At 49.8% G+C, this 21,152-nt stretch overlaps 1 protein-coding gene across 1 annotated transcript; it reads right to left on the bottom strand.

The window, feature by feature from the left end:
* Positions 1-1,076: 1,076 nt before the first annotated feature.
* Positions 1,077-20,282, bottom strand: ugt8 (UDP glycosyltransferase 8). Its single transcript, XM_084454340.1, has 6 exons — positions 20,116-20,282; positions 13,797-14,635; positions 9,960-10,102; positions 5,735-5,811; positions 4,825-5,044; positions 1,077-4,372 (listed from the first exon to the last, which is right to left on the bottom strand). Exons 2-6 carry the CDS (start codon positions 14,631-14,633, stop codon positions 3,961-3,963), a joined length of 1,689 nt encoding a protein of 562 aa, XP_084310466.1. The 5' UTR covers positions 14,634-14,635; positions 20,116-20,282; the 3' UTR covers positions 1,077-3,960.
* Between the last annotated feature and the right edge of the window lie 870 nt (positions 20,283-21,152).

Genomic DNA, 21,152 nt, shown 5'->3' with positions numbered 1-21,152 from the left:
ACTCCAACCCCCCCCCCCTCTCCTTTACCCCTCCTTAATCGCCTCACCCCAACCACCCCCCTCCCCCCCACTCCTAATCCTCGCTTAACGACACAGAGCCCGGGCTCAGCCCCTCTGTGACACGACAAAAGCTTCTGAGAGAATGTAAATTAAACATAGCAGCAGGTACACAGCGTGTGCGTGTGTGTGTGTGCGAGTGTGTGTGTGTGTGTGTGTGTGTGTGTGTGTGTCCTCGGGAGGTTGGCTGGCGAGCGGGCGGTGTGAATAATTAACGCAGCCGGTAGGCCAGGCGGCGTGCTGGGGCGGTGTCCCGTTACCGGGGAGTCTGTCAGCGCGAGTGTGTGTCTGCGACAGTAAGTGTAGGCTACTGTACATTTGAGGTGTGTTGTGTGTGTGTGTTTCCACCACTTAAGAAGATTCCAACATCTGATACCTGGCACAGACCCAAACCGACTAGTACCACTCAAGCCAGAGAACCAGCACACAACCAGAAACACTCCCTGGATCTCCAGCTATCTGACTACAACTGTCCCACCAGAGAAACTACAAAACCAACAATGTCCACAAAACCAACACGTCTGTTCATGTCTGAACCAAATGTCTGAACCAAATTTACCAAGTATCTATCTATCTATCTATCTATCTATGGTGCCATCTCAGGGTACTTAATGCAGGCCAGCCGGAACGACAACTTTCAAAAACCACAGAGTAAGACGCAAGACAAAGGGGTTGGTCATTTCCTGTGTCCTGCTCATGGAACGGTAGGTTTGGGTGACAGGCCTCAGATATATGAGACGCCAGCACTCTCCGGTGTTCGCCGCCATTGGCTTCTGCACTCCCTCCTTCTTCAATTAGATGACATGCTCGCCATGTGCTTTTCATTTACAGTAGAGGCCATGTGACGTTTCTCTCGGTTTGAGATTAGGCGCTGATTGAAACTTGCAGCAATCAGAAAACTTGCAGCAATCAATGTAATTGAACAGCCAATTCTCAAGTCTCAAGGTTAATGTCCATGTACATGACTGTACCAAGTAGCATATCTGAAAAATCATTCAAACCATTCTGCAAACAAAATATGTAATGTTTATTTAGCATTAGTACTTTTGTTTGTTCACATATTATATTTACAACATGGACACACGTGACAGAAAATATTAAGACATTTTTATGTTTTAAAATCAAAATAAAATGTAATTAAATTAAAAAATTAAAATACACATTTTCCCCAAGTCAGGGTCACCATTGCTGTGGTTACCCAGAGACAGAGACAGAGAGACAGAGAGAGAGAGAGAGAGAGAGAAGGAGAGAGAGAGAAAAGGAGAGAGAGAGAAAAGGAGAGAGAGAAGACAACAGAGAAAAGCTAGGAGGGGAGGCTTGGGACAGCCAGCTTTACCATTAATACTGAAATCATTTTTTTTTTAAGAAAAAAAAAGACACTTATTGACAATGAGAACATGTATATTTCCTTCACTCTGTTCTCTAGTCATAGCCAAGGTGAGGCCCTCAGCCCAGCCACGCAGCCACAGAGCTGATGATGATGATGAGGACAAGGCTGATGAAGATTCAAGTATATTGCACTGCGGGCCTGGGCTGGTCGGAAGCACACACATGCACGCACATCTAGCTCATAGTGAACAGGCAATCACAGTTAAAAAAATAAAAATAAAAAAAAACTCCGGAGTTTCTGCCGAAACGTCCACCTTCCCTCGACTGGGTTAAAGAGCTCCATGGTTGGTTGGTGGGTTATGAGTCGTCCTCCTTTCCTCCAATGGGTTAGGTACTGAAGATTGGTCAGTCATGGGGAAGGCGCTTCGATAAAACGTTAGGAACTGATCCTGGGGTGTGTCTCAAACTGATGGACGGGTGTGTGTCCATAGTCTAAATCAGCTTGCCGCTCCTCATCTCCTTCCTTCTACAAATGGAGGTGGCGGCCATTCTTCCGGCAAAACGCCATGTTCCGTGGCGGAAACGGCGGAGAGGAGAGCAAAGGAGGAGTAGGGGAAGAGAGAGGAGAGAGAGGTGGAGGAAGCCTCATGAGACTATGGAGACACACTCCCTCCAGACAGCCGCTGCCCGCTTCTCCCCCCTTGACCTCTGTCACACCGCCGAGCCGGGCCGGTTTGGACGGCGCCGGGCCGGTTACGCCATCGCCGCGGTGGCGTCGGGACCGGGGATGCGCAGGGCAGAGCCGCGTGGACACGACCGGTCTGGTCCGGTTTCGGGGGGGGGAGCGGTTCTGACAGGCTTGGGAGTGTGAACGAGCCCTTCTGAACCCTTCTCCAGAAGAACCAAACACTCATGGTTATTTTAGAGAAGGTAATGAATGAAAACAGTGGACTATAGGGTGGTGGGCTGTAGGGTTCTATGTAGGTTCTAGGTCCAGTCGTGGAGGACAAAAATAAATGTTCTAGATGTTTCCGTACACGGACACCCCCTCTCTCTCAACGCATCCTCAAAATCCTACCGCCAAGTACAGTAAATGATTACGCCATCAAACACGCATCCACCGATACACACAAATTAACACACACCTCCCGCACTAACACACACACGCTATACACTCATTCCTAAACACACACACTAGTTTGCATTAAAAAAAACAGCCGTGATGCAAAGTCCGAGCGACTTTCTGCACTGTGTTAGTTTGACTGCGTAGACCTGCATGTAACCAAGACGCTTCTAACAGGGGGTCAGGAAATGCGCTCAGTGCACCAGATCCGGATCCATATAAAAGAAAGATCAAATTCTAACTAAAATACCAACTGCGTGTCAAATCGTACTTGAATCACGCACGGTCAATTTCTGTATCCAGAACATGGCATTTAATCAATGCTAGTCGATCGATATGCAGGAGAAAAAAAAGGGAGGTTGGGAGTCTAAAGGGGCTCACTCTCAAGAGGACAAATGGTCCCTTGGTCGGTTGGGGACCGATGATTTGGACGTGCGTACGTTTCATACCTCATACATCTCGTCGCGTGTAAAGGCGTGTGATCGCGCGAGGCCAGGAAGACAGAACAGCTTCGCTGACACCAACAGCTCACACACAGCAGCCATGACTGAATAGTTCTTTACCGACTATTAAGCAATGCGAGGTGGATTAATGGGAGAGCGAGTCGGTCGTATTGCTATATTCCTAGTGTTGCAAGAGGACAAAATCAATTACACGTAATGATAGTTAACCAACCCGTCGTTAAAAACGATTTTTATACAGTAATAAATAGATTTGTTTTCTATTTACAGTGAACCTGACGCTTGTTGAGCAGTGCCACAGTTTGCCGTTTAAAAAAAATAAAAAAATAAACTGTATTAGTTTCTAAAAAAAATTAAATAGTTACGTCTTTGTTCGAGGACAAAGGAGTCAGAGTCAAGGACATGTTCAGAGTCTGCCTCACTCCATCCCTCCAATCCGGGAAAGAGAGGACAGGAGTGAAGGAAGGAGCAAGGGAGAGAGGGAGGGAGGGGGGAGAGAGAGACAGGGGGAAAACAGACCATAATAACGTCCACTCTTGTTGAATTTGCGTTCACTCCATTCTTTACTTCTTTCTCCACTTTGGCTTCCCCACTCTTTTGCTGTTATTGTTGTTGTTGTTTTAATTAGTATTTGTTGTGTACCTTAACAGACATGCACACACACATACACACACACACACACACACACTAGTTCTGAGCACCCCGTCACATCCACTGTCCCCCCACGATGCACTGCGTCTCCTCCCTTGGTATCGTGACTGATTTGGAGTAGAAGAGGACATAAGACACTGAGCTAGAATCGGTTTCCCATCCCTAAACGCTGAGGACAGCGTACAACGTGATTCTAGAACACTGTCTCAAGGGCGACGCCCTCCTGACGTCTCTCTCTCTCTCTCTCCCTCTCTCCCTCCCTCCCTCTCTCCCTCCCTCTCTCTCTCCCTCTCTCTCTCCCTCTCTCTCTCCCTCTCTCTCTCTCGGCCAATCCGATCCCTACTTCGTCTTCTTCTCGTTCCGCTGCAGCGAGCCGTTGCGTTTGTGCTTCCCGTTCGCCATGCCGTTGCTATGGCAATGTCCGTTTGCCAGGCCGGCGGCGGCGGCGGCGGTGTCCCCGTCGTCCCCGGCGCCCTCGGCCCGCGCCGTCCCCCGGCCGCCCCCGAGCTTCGAGCGCAGGAGGCGGCCCGTCCGGTAGAGGGCGTAGCCGGCCAGGGCCAGGCCGCCGCCCACGGCCAGGATCACGTCCAGCAGGAAGTACTGGTAGGTGGGGACGTGGTAGACGGAGGAGCGCAGGTGGCCGGCGCCGTGGTGCCGGAGGATGTAGCTGATCCAGTACACGGCCCGGGTCACCGGGTGGCCCGGCTGGTCCTTGTGGATGTTGGAGAGGACGCGGGCACGCTGCCGGTACCTGGACGGACACACACACGCGCACACACACACACAAACACGGGAGTGTAAGTGGGTATTTGCATGAGAAATAGTAGGAGTAGTAGTAGTAGTAGAAGTAGTGTGCTTTATTGATCCTCAGGGGGAATCTGCACGAGAAAGAGAGAGAGAGAGAGAGAGAGAGAGAGAGAGAGAGAATAGTGTGTGTGTGTGTGTGTGTGTGTGTGTGTGTGTGTGTGTGTGTGTGTGTGTGTGTGTGTGTGGGTCTAAGGATGGATCCCACAGCAGCACTGTGGGACCACCGTCAGCCACCAGGTGGCGCCCAAACAGAACTGTCAGTATGTTGTACTGTGTTGGAGTGTCTTGTGTGTGTGTGTGAGTATATGTGTGCGTATTAAATACGTAGATCTGAGCGTGGGTGCTCCCGCACACATTCTGTGTGTGTGTGTGTGCGTGGATGCCGCCCCCCCCCACCTGCTGTCCTCCATGATGCTGCGGAGCGCGGCGTGCAGTTCGTCCTCCGTCATGCTCTTCCAGTGCAGCATGATGCCCATGCCCTTGGCCGCCACGCGCGTCATGGTGTCGTAGTGGTCGCCGAACAGCGGCACGCCCACCACCGGCACGCCGTGGTACATGGCCTCGTAGATGCTGTTGAGCCCGCCGTGGCTCAGGAACGCCCGCGTGTTGGCGTGGCCTAGGGGATGGGAGGGGATTTCCGGGTTTAGAGAGCGGGTGCGTCTTGTGCGCGTGTGTGCATGTGTGCGTGTAGTGATAGGAGAGCTTCCTTCGGTTCGCGACTCTGCGGTCAGTTAGCTGGCGGCCAGTCTTCACTTCCTGTTCCACTTATCTGTCATTAGCCAGTCATTAACAGGACCTCTGTCCTCTGGGTTTGTTCAGAGTTGGACCCGAAATAGACAACATTCTGGAGCTCGCATATTTTGGAAATCGAACTTGCATAGTTCAAAAGGTGAGCTTTCTGTGAATCAGTGACTGGTAATGATACATATTTGAGAAATCGAGCCAGCAGAGCTGAACAGAGAGTTCGCTGTGAATCATTGACTGGCAATGATACAATAGGTGATGTATTCTTCAAGGGTCACTACCCTCCCACCCCCCCCGCCCCACCTCTCTACTTATACCCAGACACAAAATGGACACCACACCCACTGTTCAATCCAGTCCCCTCTGCCCTGGGTACAAAATGGAGGCAAAGTCAGCCAGCACTGACACCTTTTTGAGCTACATGTCGATCTCTGGTGAACTATCCCTAAATCATAATCTCGTAAGAGATATACCTGCATGAAAATCACTTGTATAAATAAAGCTTACATTTAAAAGTAAAGATGGCGCCACATTTCTCTATCACCATAATGTAATTTCTCACCCAATAGGTCGTTTTGCGGCATCCAATCGACGAGCTTGGTGTTGCTGCCGAGGTTAGTGGGCGGGACCCCCGAGAACCTGGAGACAGAGAAGGGAGGGTGGGGGGGTTAGAACTTCGGGACACGGGGAACAGGTAGTACCACTTCAGATCAGACTACTGTCCACATCACCCCTCAGTAAAACTACAGAGTCAGAACGTTGAGTGTAATAGAACACAGTGCAATTAGGTGGGGTAGCTTGTAGAAGCTAGTCCAACTTGTGATATTCCCACTATTTCTTTCTTTCTTTCTTTCTTTCTTTCTTTCTTTCTTTCTTTCTTTCTTTCTTTCTTTCTTTCTTTCTTTCTTATTATTATTCTCCTCAGCTTTTTGCCGCTTTATAACTTCTTCATACTGATGCTAGAAACTTCATTCAAACTTTAAAATGTTCATGATGTTAAGCTCTTTAGCGGATGTATTCAGATTTTTGATATTTTTTATAGTTTTTTTAGTAATTTAACTTTTAATAGTACTTTTTGTGCCATTGAAACTGCTGGTGGAATGTTCAGTATCATTATGTTTTTAGAGTGGTGGCAGCTGTTGCTTTGAAAATATTCACACATTTTGTAAACTGCTGGCACTCCTACAGTTTTGACAGCTCACGCACATATTATATATCGAAATATATATGTTCACACAACTGTGCTGATTCGTACAATGTAAGTATCTAAGCTGTTTGACTTATACTTTTCGCTGTATGACAATTTTTGGGAGCAACTGTGCTCCCCATTGAAACGTATGCCGCTGCACTCTAGCCTAGCGCTAGTTGTGCTTACATAGAGCATAGGCCTGTTGTGGTTTTCACATGCCATGATCTTTAGAAACGTCTTTCGAAACGAAATAGCTTCCTCACTTGCTCCAGCACGCATTCGCACATCGCGCAATCGTTGCTCCAGCACGCTGTGCGCATGCGTGCTGGAGCAAGTGAGGAAGCTATTTCGTGTCTAAAGACGTTTCTAAAGATCATATTACAGAGGCATGTGAAATACCACAACAGGCCTATGCTCTCCCGTAGTAGTACTAGCAGTAGCTGTTTCATACAGCTGCGGCAGCTAGCCCACCTCACATTTTCTCCAGGAAATGTACTTTCTAGTTCCATTACTGCTCTTTGGTGAGGGGATAGTATCCATTTCAAACTTCACAGCTTGTGCAGTGGAGTACATGAGAGGAGTGTGTGCGTGTACTCCCTCTTATACCCTCATCCCATTCAGTCAAGACCCTCCATTACAAAGAGAGTTATCTATGCATGCAAATGACCTGTACTCTGACACTCGGCCACTCACACACGCACACACATGCACACACGCAGGCACACACACAGGCACACACAGGCACACACGCAGGCACACACACAGGCACACACACACAGGCACACACACACACGCACGCACGCAGACCTGGGCTCCTCTCACGGTACTCTCGCCCGCACGAACTGGAACGTTTTCATTACTGGACACACTCATCCTCCCCAGGCACAAGGGATGGTGTGGATTCACAGGACGATGATAGGTATTCCATCATCACAATCATAATTGTGTAAAATTGGTCTAATTTGAGCCTGAGTGCAAAGAGATGCTTTCGTCCCTGCTCCATCCATCCCTCCATTCCTCCCCACGCCCACCTCTTCTCCACCTCTCTCTCTCTCTCTGTCTGTCTGTGTCTCTCTCTCTCTCACTCTCAGCAATGAGATGTTCTTATGACATCAGTGTCCCCTTCGCTCATTAAAAAAGGCTGTTAGGGTACAAATGTGTTACCTGCATCACACCTACATGCGCACACAGGAGAGTAATTAGGAAGTACAGTAGGAGCTCAAAGATCCAGTGTCCATTATGAAAGCTGATGACATCACCGTTAATGGTTCACTGCTGTAATTGCACTCCAACCCCTACCCTACTTTTGTTCACACACACACACACACACACGCGCACACACGCACACACGCACACACAGAAACATTAGCCAGGCCACGCCATAAGACCATAAAAATATAAAAGGTCAACATGACAAGTCAATATACTGTCTATCTACCGATGACGAATAATTTCATAAAGCTCTCCTTCCTTCTACCTCTCCTTCAACTCCTCCTTTCATTTCACAGCTAAGACAGGTATAGGTAGAACTGAGCAGTGGTGAAAATGACAGCGATAAACCTCTCTCTCCCTGCTTCTCTCCCTCTCTCCCTCCTTCTCTCCTTCTCTCCCTCCTTCTCTCCCTCTCTCCCTCCTTCTCTCCCTCCCTCCTTCTCTCTCTGTCCCTCCAGCTTCGTCCTGGGTGAATGGATCACCACTGTGGAGGTCTGGGTAAATGATTAGATTAGATGAGTGTTAATAGGCCACCATAATGACCCACAGACTTGGCCGTCACCTGAGCACAGAATACACACGCGCACACATACACACACACACGCACGCACACACACACACACACACACACACACACACACGCACACACACAGCTCCGCTGTCAGAGACACGTTATATCCGTCTCAAGCTGGAGCAGTGACCCACAGCCACCAGCAGTCGGAATGTTCTGGCTCACAGGCCCAGCACGCCAAGACGGGCTCCGTGTGTGTGTGTGTGCATGTGTGTGTGTGTGCGTGTGTGTGCGTGTGTGTGTGTTAAAACCGACACCCTGACTAACAGGCAAAGCGCCACTTCGGCCTCACGGTTCAACCTGGCTAGTGAACCGTCACTGTGTGAAGTGGACTGCGCTGCGCTTTAGTCCAAAATGACTTAATGAATGAATGACCCTTCTACACAGCGGTCGCTAATAATACTATGTTTTATTCATAGTGCGCTTTTACTTTGAAAACCTCAGAGTGCTGTGTCACTGTGCGGGGAGAGAGCAGCCCAGGGGCGCCAGGCGGTTTGAAGGGACTCTTATCACGGCGTCCGCCCCCACACGTGAACACTATTACAGCCCAGTCCGGGGGGCAAAGGCTCCGCGCTCCGAGATTAGGGGGAACGGCCGCCGCTGAACACACACGGGACGGGACGGGGCGCCGCGGTTCAATAAAGTGAATAGTATAAAACGCGGGTCGTCCGCAAGCGAGGTCGCCCAGCCGGAGCGGCTACAAAGCGCTCCGACAGAAACTGCCACACCCTGCTATCTCACCGCACGTCAGCTACGGCCAAACGGTCGGCCGGCTGGGATATCTCTCTCCTCCTGTAAATACAGGTGGCCTACAGTATGTGACTACAGTAAATGAATGAGATTGGACCTCCAAGTGAGCATCATTATTATTATTAATATTATCTAAATATAAGCCTCAGAGACATCATCAATAAGACGCTCCTCAGTGTCATGGTTTGATCAATAAAAAATGTATAACTCTCACAGCTCACTTATCTGGCCCCCGGGTGATTACTGTTTTTTTGCTTCCCTCTGGAATATGTAGAGAGTGGGTCGTATGCCCACCTCCCTTGTTCTCTGTAAAGCGCATTGTGTTGCCTCTGGGTATGAAATGCGCTATACAAATAAAGCTTTGATTGATTGATTGATTGATTGATATAAATGTGTATAATTAAAATGTAGAACTGTCCGTCATCTCAACATTCACTGTGTAGACGAGGATAATTGTTTTGGCTCAACCATTTGATTTGCGACTGTAGAAACCTTGCGCCCAAACCATACCATATTTGTTATGAGGTTCTTTCTGAATAATAAAGGCTTTATTGTGATGCATACTGTACATTCAGAAACGGGGTGTGTGCTCCTTTGCTGCTGGGATGTCTGTGTGTAAAATTATACTGCTGTTGCTATGCAACGCCATCTGTATAGGATTGCTTGTATGCTCTGAATGTTTGACACTCCTTACCATTTCTATGCCTGAGTGTACAAAGGTGGCTGGTGTTTGCAAATATCCTATTAAAGTCTTAGCTAAAGACGGACAGCTCATTGTGTGTTCAAACTTTAGTGATTAATCTCTTACATTCTTCAGATTGTAAGAATCTACATTCTTACAAAATGTAGATGTGTGCAGTGGTAAATATCCACGACATTATATTCTCACAGACAACCACACACATGGCAAACACCCACTTCAGGGATATAGCCTGCAGCAGCCATTTTGTGTCTTATCTCCGACGCCGACATGTTACGGTACAACAGGCGGTGGCCATTTTGTGCCGACCCCTTCCCCGGTTGCAGCGGGGTGAGTGTGGAGAGAGTGGAGAGTGAGGACGGTACCTCCAGACCACGCGCTGGGGGAGTCGGGCCAGGGCGCCGGCCAGCTTGTGAGCGATGTCCTCGGACAGGTACTTGACCCCAGCGCCGAAAGACACCACCACGAACCCGTGCTCCGCCGTGTCGTTGACCCACGCTTCGAACTCCTGCAGGACGGACGGACAGACACACACACACACACAGGGGACATTGTTTACTTATGCTGTACTTCCTGTATTTGATTTCCCATCACCCCTGGCACAGGTGAGGATCCTGCGTCTGATACAGAAGTACAGCTTTGAAACAGACCTCAGGTCAGCTTTGCTCTCCCTACTACTGCCCTGACCTTCACTTTCGGGTAGAGAAGCAAACTGACCACAGATCAGTGTACCCGGTGTCATGTCATGTCTGGGAACAGTCTTGCATGAACTACACTGAATGTTCATGAGATTAGCCATATGTCAACATGAAATCCTCTCACCTGTAGAAGATTTTTAACTGATCTAGTCAAAAAGGATTTGCCAAGTTTCGCTCAAACAGGTTAAGTCTGGTTTATTGAGAAAACATACGAGCGCAAGGACTTCAGGACAACGCACGTGAGTGGTTTATCCAAGTGAAGTGCCACAATCTGGTCTTGCGCGGCCTTATATTCAAGCAAAACACAGGTATAGCGCTTCCAGGATGTGATTGGCTAACCCATTGTACACATCATATTAAATGGCAGGCATCATCAACAGTGGTCGAGAATACAGACACGTGACATGAGAAAAGGTGGTAATTCTTGCAGGGACAATGGGACAAAGGATGGTTATTCTGGAGCAGACAACGTCTAGGTGTCTCGACCTCCTGGAGAGGTCATCCTGTCTATGTGAAAGGTTGAGGGAGGTGGTGAATTACAAACGAGGTGGTGAAACGTGAAACTACAATTTCTATGACACACCCTGTCAACCATTTGAAAAACTACAGAAATACCACATAAACGTATGCAAAAGTCTTAGTACATAAGACAAAGACTACACCGCCATATTATTTTAACCTGCTTAATTCCAAATCTTTAATAATAAAAAAAAATTGTTTATCTAGGGTGGTTACGCAGTGAAAACTGAAACTATTACTAGAGCAAACATTCAGCAGACCTTTTCATGTTCCTGTTTACAATGTTTGGACTGTACACACAAAACGGTCATAAAAAGACCATTAGCTAGATTTCCCATCTGCCAGCCATGCTAATGCCTAGCGCTCATTCGGCAGCACTGGGAAATGTGAAGTAGGTCAAAGTCTTTGGTGTCTTTAGCATGTTTGCATGCCAGTCTAAAGACTTTCAGCCCCAATGTCCTCAATGACTCTGACCTGGGTGACGCAGATCACAAACCGAGACGTTGTCCTCAGCTCATCATAATCAGCGTCATCATCAAAGGCCCATTGACCATTGATAGCTTGGCTCGCTAGTTAGCCCTAGTTAGCTAACTGGGCTTGCTAGGTAGCCCTAGTTAGCTAACTGGGCTCGCTAGTTAGTTAACTGGGCTTCTGCAGCCTATGGTGTGGTGTGAGCAGCAAAGTTGGGAGAAGGGAAGAAGCCTAATTTGTGTTAAAAGGGTGACTAGAGAGAGGGGGGGGGTAGCTAGTTAGCGGTACAGCAGTGATGGAGCAGGGGACAGGAAAGAGGGAGAGATAGAGGGTGAGGGTCCAGCTGCGGGCCGTCAACGTCGCCCTGGCACGGACCGGCCGCCGGGGACACACTGGTGGCCCTGTCTCTCCCTACAACGCGGCCCCAGTGTCAGCCCTAAATGGCTCCTCAGTGTCTCCATAATGGTCGCTCAGTGTCTCTCCTCGCACAATGGCCTCCCTTCTCCCGCCTCCCTGCCATTATAAACCCCTCCCCCCGCCCACCGCCGGCACTCTGCCCAACCCTCGCGCTGCACACAATGTCAGCCATTGCCCGGACCGGCATTCCGAACCCCCCCCCCCCCCCCCACGGTGGATACCGCCGGCCCGCGCCTCTGCTCTTCATCTCTTAACTGACCCCCCCACCCCCCCCCCCCCTCCCCGATGTAGCAGGGAAGCACCAGACAAATGGATGAAGAGGGCCTTTGTAACGGAGCTAGGTACTGACGGAGCGGCACAGAGAAATAAGGGAAGACAGGGAGAGCGAGGGAGGGAGGGAGAGAGAGAGAGAGAAGGAGAGAGAGGGAGAGAGAGAGAGGGGGGGGAGAGAGAGAGAGAGGGAGAGAGAGAGAGAGAGAGAAGGGGGGAAGGGGGGGTGTGGATGCAGACAGATAAGTCCAGAAGGGAAGTTTGTGGGGAAATAGTGGGGGGAGAGAGAGAGAGAGAGAGAGATGGGAAGGCGTGAGGATGGCGAGTGAATGTATCCTTCATGGCCTCATGCATGGACGGACCGGCAATTAACTCTCCTCAGCACATGAACATACAATGGCGTGTCTTCTTCTGCGTTCAGTGCACAGTGCACAGCGCTCGCTATCGGCCACTGTCGGTAGTGCTGTACACTGAACGCAGAAGACGACAAGCGTTGGCCGGTGATTCATTTTGTGAAAATATGAGCCGGTTTTGAGCGTAAGATTGAACATGTTTATTAGCAGCGCATTTCTTTCAAAACCATGCGTTTTTGAAGACGCAACCCTCCTGCTTCTGTGAGCACCTTTGAAATTTCTCTGAGGTACTTTATCGAGTAGTTTGGATCCCAGAACCAGGCGGAGTGACCGTTGAACCTGATTTCGCTAATGGGGGGACAAGGGACTGCTATACCATCAGGTTATCAGTCGTGTGAGGGGCTACCTACTCTGTAGCCTACTTCTGCCTTGTCCTACGTAGAAAATGTAAACGTCAAACATCAAAACACACAAACAAGCCACATTACCACATTTATAAAACGTCTCCGTTCAAAGCCAAGAAAACGGTGAATATAATATTGGCGCTTTCAAGCGCTAGGCTATCCCTTCCCACTGGAACTCTTCACTTGAGATATGACACTCCTACAGTAGTCATATTTTCACACGACGGGGAAACGCTAATTTTCATGCCTACGGCAAATAGCCTAGCCTAGCCTACCGCTTGGAGCTTTAATCGGAGACTTCCTCGAGTCATGAGGACAGCGCGCTGCACAAAGAATGCGGTTGGCCACTCTACAGCTGGGGAAGTGGGAGCATCGGCCGAGCATGTGAGGGTTGCGGCGTGCGTCTCAAATGGCGCTGTTGTCCTCATGAACTGGCGCTCTTTCAGCCCACCCCGACCACAGGCCGTGTCTCGGCCCTGGAGAAGAGAGAGTTCCTAGAATAGCTCATGTTTGATTTGCCACCGCATCTGACTTCTGGCACAGGTGATCTGATCGAGCATGTGACACGACACAACCAGGAACTGGTTAATGGTCTATAGCCCGGGGCCAATAAGGAAACACCTCATATCAAGACACAGTTGTAGAGGATAGTGTTGCAGGAAATCTGTAGACACACATCACTGACTTCTTTCATTTGTTTTTTAATCAAGATAGGCAGGCAATCCCTACACGCACGCACGCACACACACACACACACACGCTCGCGCACATGCATGAAACACGCCTCACACCCATCTATCCACCTCTCTCCTTTTCATACACAAGCACACAAATACCAAAACAGACTGTAGTGTGCGCCCACACACACACACACACACCCATCCACCCTCTCTCTCTCTCTCTCTCTCTCTCACACACACACCCATCCACCCTCTCTCTCTCTCTCTCTCTCACACACACACCCATCCACCCTCTCTCTCTCTCACACACACACACCCATCCAACCTCTCTCTCTCTCTCTCTCTCTCTCTCTCTCTCTCTCTCACACACACACACACTCTCTCTCTGACCTGCGGCAGGGGGCTGGGGGGCCGGGTGAGGATGCCTCCCACGTAGACGACGTGCGGCAGCGTGGGCCGGGGGAACTCCAGCGCCATGTCTGTGCACAGCATCCACAGGCGGCTGCCCTGGACCAGGTCGTGCATGGAGGCGCGCGGGCGCACGCCGTGGCGCCGCATGATCCGGTCGTACTTGGGCAGCACCAGGTACTGGACGCCGAAGCGCGACACCAGGTAGACGGCGGCGTTGGCGATGCGCTGCGCCAGCGACATGCGGTCGGTCAACAGCGAGTTGAACTCGGGCACGTAGGACAGCGGCGCCGGCGCGCCCACCTCCGCCGGGTACCACAGGCCCGTGCTGAACACAGCGTACTGGACGCCCAGGATGTGGGCGATGACGAAGCCGCACATCTCGTTGGGGTCGACCAGCAGCAGGTCGAACTCGGCCGCCTTGAGCCGCGCCATCACCTCGCCGCTGCCCACCACGGCGTCGCAGTTCTGGGAGTAGTGGTCGAGGATGTCGAAGAGCTCCAGTGCCGTCAGGCGGCCCGAGAAGATGTTGCTGACCTTGGACTGGAGGAAGTCGTCGGCCGTCGTGCTGTTGAAGATGCCCGGGTAGCGCTGGAGGCGGTAGTCCGCCGACGGGGGCACGGCGCGCCCCTCCGACACCAGGAAGTGCGTCTCGTGGCCCTCGGTGTGCAGCGCCGCCGCCAGCGTCTTGAAGATGTACAGGTGCGACTCGAACATGATGGGCGGCACCACGATGATCTTGGCGGCGCGCGACGCCCCCGGCAGCGCGGCGAGGAAGAGGAGCGGGAGGAGGAGGAGCAGCGAGGGAGGCAGGTGCATGGCTGTGGGGGGAAGGCAGAGGAGGTTCAGTCAGCAACGCTGCGTGTTCGTCGACACTGTGCTAAAAGCATAAAAGTCGAGCTGAGCTCTAATCCATGCAATTTTCAAAGTCTCTCCTGACTCAGATATGGTCTCGTAAAAATGCAAAGTGAGTCGTGGTCAGTAAAATCCCGTATTGGTTAACTTGTGTGAATCACACGGAGGGACCAGCGGACATGGTTCACCGGCGCATTCTACAAACCCATTCTCCTCAGCTACTGACGAACTAAATGCTAATGTTTGAGTCGCTATTGTTTGAGTCGCGAATGTTGCAATACAGCAAACGGAAGGGCGTGACATTTGAGTTTATAGCCTACTATATAGACAACTTGACCTTTGAGCTCTGCTACGATGCCTCGGCCAGCACAGGGGTTACCGACAGCACGTACTGCGTGTACCGACTGATGCAACATGTCAAGTCAAATATACCTCAGTTGATTGAGTAATACAGAAACCTATTCAAAGACAGGGCTCCAAGTTCTTTACTGATCAGATATGCTCTATCCCTTCAAAAGCATAACCTTTGTTTGTTTTTTGTGTTGTTTTGAAATAACCCCAGATAGCAAGCGGATCTGGGCCATATATGGGCCATATATGGGCCGGAACTAAGCCACAAGTGCCAGATCTGGCCTGTATATGGCCCTGATCCGATTGCTGTCTGGGACCCCATCCGGAACAAAACAAAAGCTCTGATAAACGGCCTTCCTGTAAAAGTAGTCTAGTCAGTTGTGACCTGCGGCTGTTTTCTTGTGACGGGTGACGTGTGTGAGGGCCCAGTCAGAGCAGAACCCGGGATTGAGGTTCTCCTGCTCGGGTAACGGTGATGAGGAAAACCTCAACACGGGTGTGGAAAGAGGGCTGCGGCTCACAAAAGTGTCTCTAGTGTTCTCTTCCAGCCTCACTCCAGCCCCCCCCCCTCCTCCCCCCTCACTCCCACCCCCTCCGCAGTCGTCAACGGCAACCCACGTGGGCGGGACCAGCGTCACTGGGGGCCTCCGCCGGGTCCCTCGGCGAGCGTGCCGAACAAAGGGGCCCTTTGCGCGGCGGACATCTTGCGGCGCGCCCACTCCCGTTCCCCCTCATACTGGTCCCATTCACCTCCGCCCACCCCGGGAGAGCTGGAACGCCGCCTCAGCGAGGGACCGGGGCTCTCGGCGGGGGTCTCGGGGGGGGGGGGGGGGGGGGAGCGTGTTGCGCGTCCTGTGCTGTTGACGACCTTGTCACGGAAGCTTTCGCAAAGAGAGGTCGGAGCGGTGACCTCCGCTTTACTGCACAGTTGACCCGTCCGGGTTAATGATAGAATCACTCGCTCTTGCTCCAGTGGGAGCAAGGCCTTTATGTCAGGCATGGCACTTTTATCCTCTTTTTATTTCCCCGACTCGTAAATATACGCACGCACACTCGAAAGAATCTTTCATTGGTTAGCGTCAGTGAGATAAGCTCCTCTCGTTTTTTCCGAGCCAGATACTCTGTAATTCTATCCTGTCTGTATGCTTAATGACCTCACCATTGTTCAGACACGCACATGCCCGTCGAAACTACACAACACATTAGCAGCTCTCAAAACCGTTCCCAGCGGCCCCCCAGGAAATCTGTATGGATTGCCCGTCACCTGTTCGGCTTCTGTTGACACCCTATCGATAGCATCTCAAACTCTCTGCGCTATATCTGCCACCTGTTTACCGCGCTGTATGAAGTTTCCCTCAGCGGACAGCTGGAGCCTGGGAGGCGAGAGGGTCGTCCCCTGACGGCGGCCATTTTGTCTCCATTGTTCCGAGGGATAGCGTTACGGCCACCGGCCTGTCCAGACTGTTTACAGCGGCCATGGTAACCCGCGCAGCCACCCCGCGCGTCACGGCACCTCCTCGGGTTACCGAAGGTGGAGTCCGGTTACACATACGGCCGTGAGGGCCGAGGAAACGATCCGGGCGGAGAAAGAGGTAAAGGACAAGAAATGGTGTGATCTGAGGGAGAGATTAAGGGAGTGTGGGGGGGGGGAGGTGGCAGAGGGGTCTCCTTCGAGGGCCTGCCCTGAGGCACTCAGCAGCAGGCTGGCTCGTTAAGGAAAGCTAGACCCGACGGGTTTGACGCTGTAAACGCACTGGCCCCGGCTCTACCCTCCTCCTCTCTGGCACCTCGTCCGCCATCTTTGTCTCACGTGGTCGGATGGGTGAGAAACGCTGAACGCAACGATCAGGCTCGTGGGATGCAGAAATCTGAAGTTTAAAACGGTGCCGTAGGAAACTCTACTATCTAGACTACAAACTCAAAATGTCCGACTGAGCATTGTTTCAGAAATACCAATGGCTCACTTGACTTACAGCAAAATAACTTGTATATAGTTAGAGCCTAACGTTGGAATGTGGTCAGCATACATATTTTACTTAGCAAAGATAAGCTTTCACTGGAGGGTAAGAGCGTATGAGTGAGTGAGTGAGTGAGTGAGTGAGTGAGTGAGTGAGTGAGTGAGTGAGTGAGTGAGTGAGTGAGTGAGTGAGTGAGTGAGTGAGTGAGTGAGTGAGTGAGCGAGTGAGCGAGTGAGCGAGTGAGCGAATGAGCGAATGAGCGAATGAGTGAGCGAGTGTTAGCATGGTTAGCACACAGCAGCCTAGCACAACAGAAATCGAGGGGTTAACATGTTTTGAATGATTTTACAAGATGCCCATCCACATCCATTGTATGACCAAAACAGTGGTAGAGCAATTATCAACTTTCTCGAAAATGCTAGCTTTGTCAAGGTTTTGATCTGAACCATTGTATATGATAATAAGTAACCTTAAAACAGGGCTAAACATGCATTTTCCCTTTACTACTCCTTTAATAACATAATTGTCAAAAAAAAAAAAAAATCTTTATGCATTGAGTAGAGGGCCTAATGCACCTGCATGACTTTTCTTGTTTTAGGGGGGTGCGCTTGCAAAGCATGCCCTGGTGGGAGGTTTCTAGATACCAGAAGGTTTCTTGAGCTGTGGCGTTTTATATGTTAAAAACATACAGGGGAACTACAGGAGGCCTATTCTTGCTACTGATGTTTTTTTTAACACTTCAACAAAGGTCAAACATTTGAGTGAGTGAGGACTAAGAGAGAGAGTGAGTGAGAAAAAGAGAGAGAGGAGTGAGTGAGTGTGTGATTGAGTGAGAGAGAGAGAGAGAGAGAGAGAGAGAGAGAGAGAGAGAAAGAGTGAGAGAGAGAGAGAGAGAGAGAGAGAGAGAGAGAGAGAGAGAGAGAGAGAGAGAGAGAGAAAGAGTGAGTGAGAGAGAGAGAGAGAGAGAGAGAGAGAGAGAGAGAGAGAGAGAGAGAGAGAGCTATAACCTGAGCAGAGAGGAGGGCTGAGTTCCAGCTCCCAGACCAAAGCCTCTGGTTTGGTTTAGGTACTTGTTAGCTTTGTTAGTTTACTATAATCTTGCTTCTAGAACCAATCATACACAACAGCCACTGTCTGGAAGTGCAACCATTATGAAATTATACACTGTTAGTGCTCGGTTTAAACATTAGCAAAATAAAAATAAAAACATTATTAACAAAAATTAAGAATTACGATTATGCCACACAATTGCGATTTGGCGATGATGTAATAATTGTTCCAGGTGTAGGTAAAGTATGCGGGCTGGATACCCCTACATAGATATTCAGTCTAGGCCGAGTACAACGGGCGAGGGCTTCGGCCTAATAGGCCTGCGTCAGTTGAGCTGCCGGCTCAGCAGTCCTTTCACTTAAAGGGTGGGAAATGGAAATATATACACACACACACGTCCAAGATAACGGAGGACTTGAGCAGCTGAGTAGCTGTTTGTAATGACAACATGACTCTCTCTCCACATCTTTTGTGCCCTTCTCATCCTTCATATCACAATTAACAGTTTACAGAAACACTATCAGACACACACACACTGCCTCTCTCATTCCTTCTATCTTTTACTCACTCACTCACACACACACGCTCACACTCTCTCTCTCTCACACACACACACACACACACACACACTATCTCTCCCATTCATTCCATCTTTCACTCCCTCACACACAAACTCTCTCTCTCTCTCTCTCTCTCTCTCTCTCTCTCTCTCTCTCTCTCTCTCTCTCTCTCTCTCCCCCTCCCTCCCTCCCTCTCACCAGGAAATTCTAACCACAGTATGTAAATGCATACAATTCAGAGTGGAACGTCTCCCATAGACTACATTTTGGATCTAGACTGAGCCAACCTGAGCACAGTTGCACTGCAGTCAACCACAGGATGTCCATCGGCCAGCATTTCACAAATCTATTCAAAGTTTTAATACATTTATGGTTCCAGAAAAAAAGCTCTTGAGGATTCTTGAAGATGAATACCACAGGAAACTGTGTAGCCTAGCAAGTTATTAACATGTAGCCTGATAATTAACTCTCATATTATGAAATACTTCAGAACCGATTTAGACAAGTATAGAGTCTCAGATGAAGTAAGAATACTAGGATATGAAAAGTTGGCTCTTGGCCGCGGAGAGATGTAATAGCTTAAGTAATTACTGGGGACACTTCAGGAGCTGGCATCAAGCCTGCTGGAGGCCGCGGACTCCAACCTGACAAAAAGCTGATTAAGCAACTCGCCCCTTTTGTCTCTTTCTTCAACTTAGTTTAGGCCTATCTATCGCCGAGAAAATCATCAAGTCTGTTTCTCGGTCAAATTGTTGACTCGCTGAGAGTCTTGTCTTTCTTCTTGTTGCCTTATTTCACACGCGCTATGAAACTTGTCCGACAGGACCTGTGATATGCATCAACAACCTGCAGCCTCGAGTCCTGGACAGAGAGGAGAAGCCACTACGGGCAACTATGAGCGGACGTCCTAAACACAGACCCCAGGTCATATTTTAGTTGTCCTCCTTAATCCCATACAAGGCTGCAGGCAGGGGAAACTGACCGTAGGCTTACTAGAAACGGTGACTAGTGTGCAGTAGCATATCGGCTACATCTGAAGGCAGTGTTGATGTTGATGTTTTGTCAGTTTTTGTAGACCTATGCCCAATAGGCTACTGCCAGCAGAACCTGCTTCGAGAGAACAACTATATGACCGCGGATGTTCCCCTGGCTCTAGGTTACCGTCACCCAGGCGCAGTTAAACCAACAGGTGTGTCGCCCATAAAAGAATGACCGTTAAACTTTAGACTCCTGTCGCCCGTAGCCTAGGCTACTCTCTGTCACCTGTAATCTGCCATCTCGAAACATCAGGCGACCGCACAGCGGAAAAACATCCCGTGCGCGCCTGGGTCAGGTGCGGTGGGGTCGATTGCCTCTCACCCGAACACACGGGACACAGGTGTGCTTTCAGACTGCTGTGTGTCCCATTTCTAATAGATAGCAGCAACCTGCCATGAAATATCCGCATATGCAGCGCAGCTCCGTGATTAAAATGTCTCTCATTCTAGCCCCCGTTGCACTTGCGGATGCACCTGCGTGCGAGCTTACCTGTTTGACCTGGACGGGAGGACAATGGGCGGTGATCGGCTGGCCTCGCCTCGAATAACAGTGATAAAAGTTGAAATAAATCCTCTAGAAACTGATCGACGCAGCACAAAAAAAGCCCTTGTTTGAGGTTAACGAGGCTAGTTAGATCCCAGTTGGTCGAAGACAAGCTGCGGGATCAAACTCGATGTGTCTTTCACGGGGGGCGGGTCTACGCGTATGGGACTTGCAGGGAGTGGCCGACATCGCAGTGGTTGAGAGACGAAACAATGAGAAAACTGGGCCCATCTGCCACAGGTGGTGGTGTTGACACTGTAAACTGGGCTTACAATTAGAAATCGGTATGTTTGTACTTTCATGCGCTGCTCTTGAGCACAATAAATAGAAACATTCCAACAAAATTATTCAAAACAAAGAGCACGAATACTTGGCGTGTAAGATAGGCCTCGGCAATTCTGTGTTATTAAAACAGTTTTTAACAGTAGCCTCTAACTAAATAATCTTACACTTGGAATAATTAAGGGTCAGTCTCACTGATAATCTCTCATGCTTTGTAATAAGGATGACACAAATGTGAACTATTCTGTAAATCAAGTTTAGGCTCACTCAGTGACAGCATCAGGAATGGGGAATATGAAGACGCGCGTGTGTGTGTGTGTGTGTGTGCGTGTGTGTGTGTGTGTGTGTGTGTGTGTGTGTGTGTGTGCGTGCGTGCGTGCGTGCGTGTGTGAATCATTAATGAGGCAGAGCAGCCAGATACAGTTTCTGAGACTGCTGCAACCCTGCTGGGTTCCGTGAGCCCTGTTCAATCAAAATCTGATTCCGTCTGCACCAAGAAAAGAGAATGGCAATGCCTGCTCGGTAGTGGTTCATCTCACAGTTGACAGATTTAATTCTGAATGCGATCTAATTGAATTCAGAACAATATGAGATACAGTATGTTACACAGATACAGTATGTTAGTATTAGTGTAGGCCATGTGTGTTTAGTGTTAGTACTGGGTTGGAATGTGCTAGTCCTGGGTTAAAATGTATTAGTCC

This window comes from Borostomias antarcticus, assembly GCF_949987555.1.
Source record: "Borostomias antarcticus genome assembly, chromosome: 20".
Classification (NCBI taxonomy): domain Eukaryota; kingdom Metazoa; phylum Chordata; class Actinopteri; order Stomiiformes; family Stomiidae; genus Borostomias; species Borostomias antarcticus.
The sequence above is the reverse complement of the archived record's forward strand: the minus strand, read 5'-3'. Positions and strand labels throughout refer to the sequence as shown.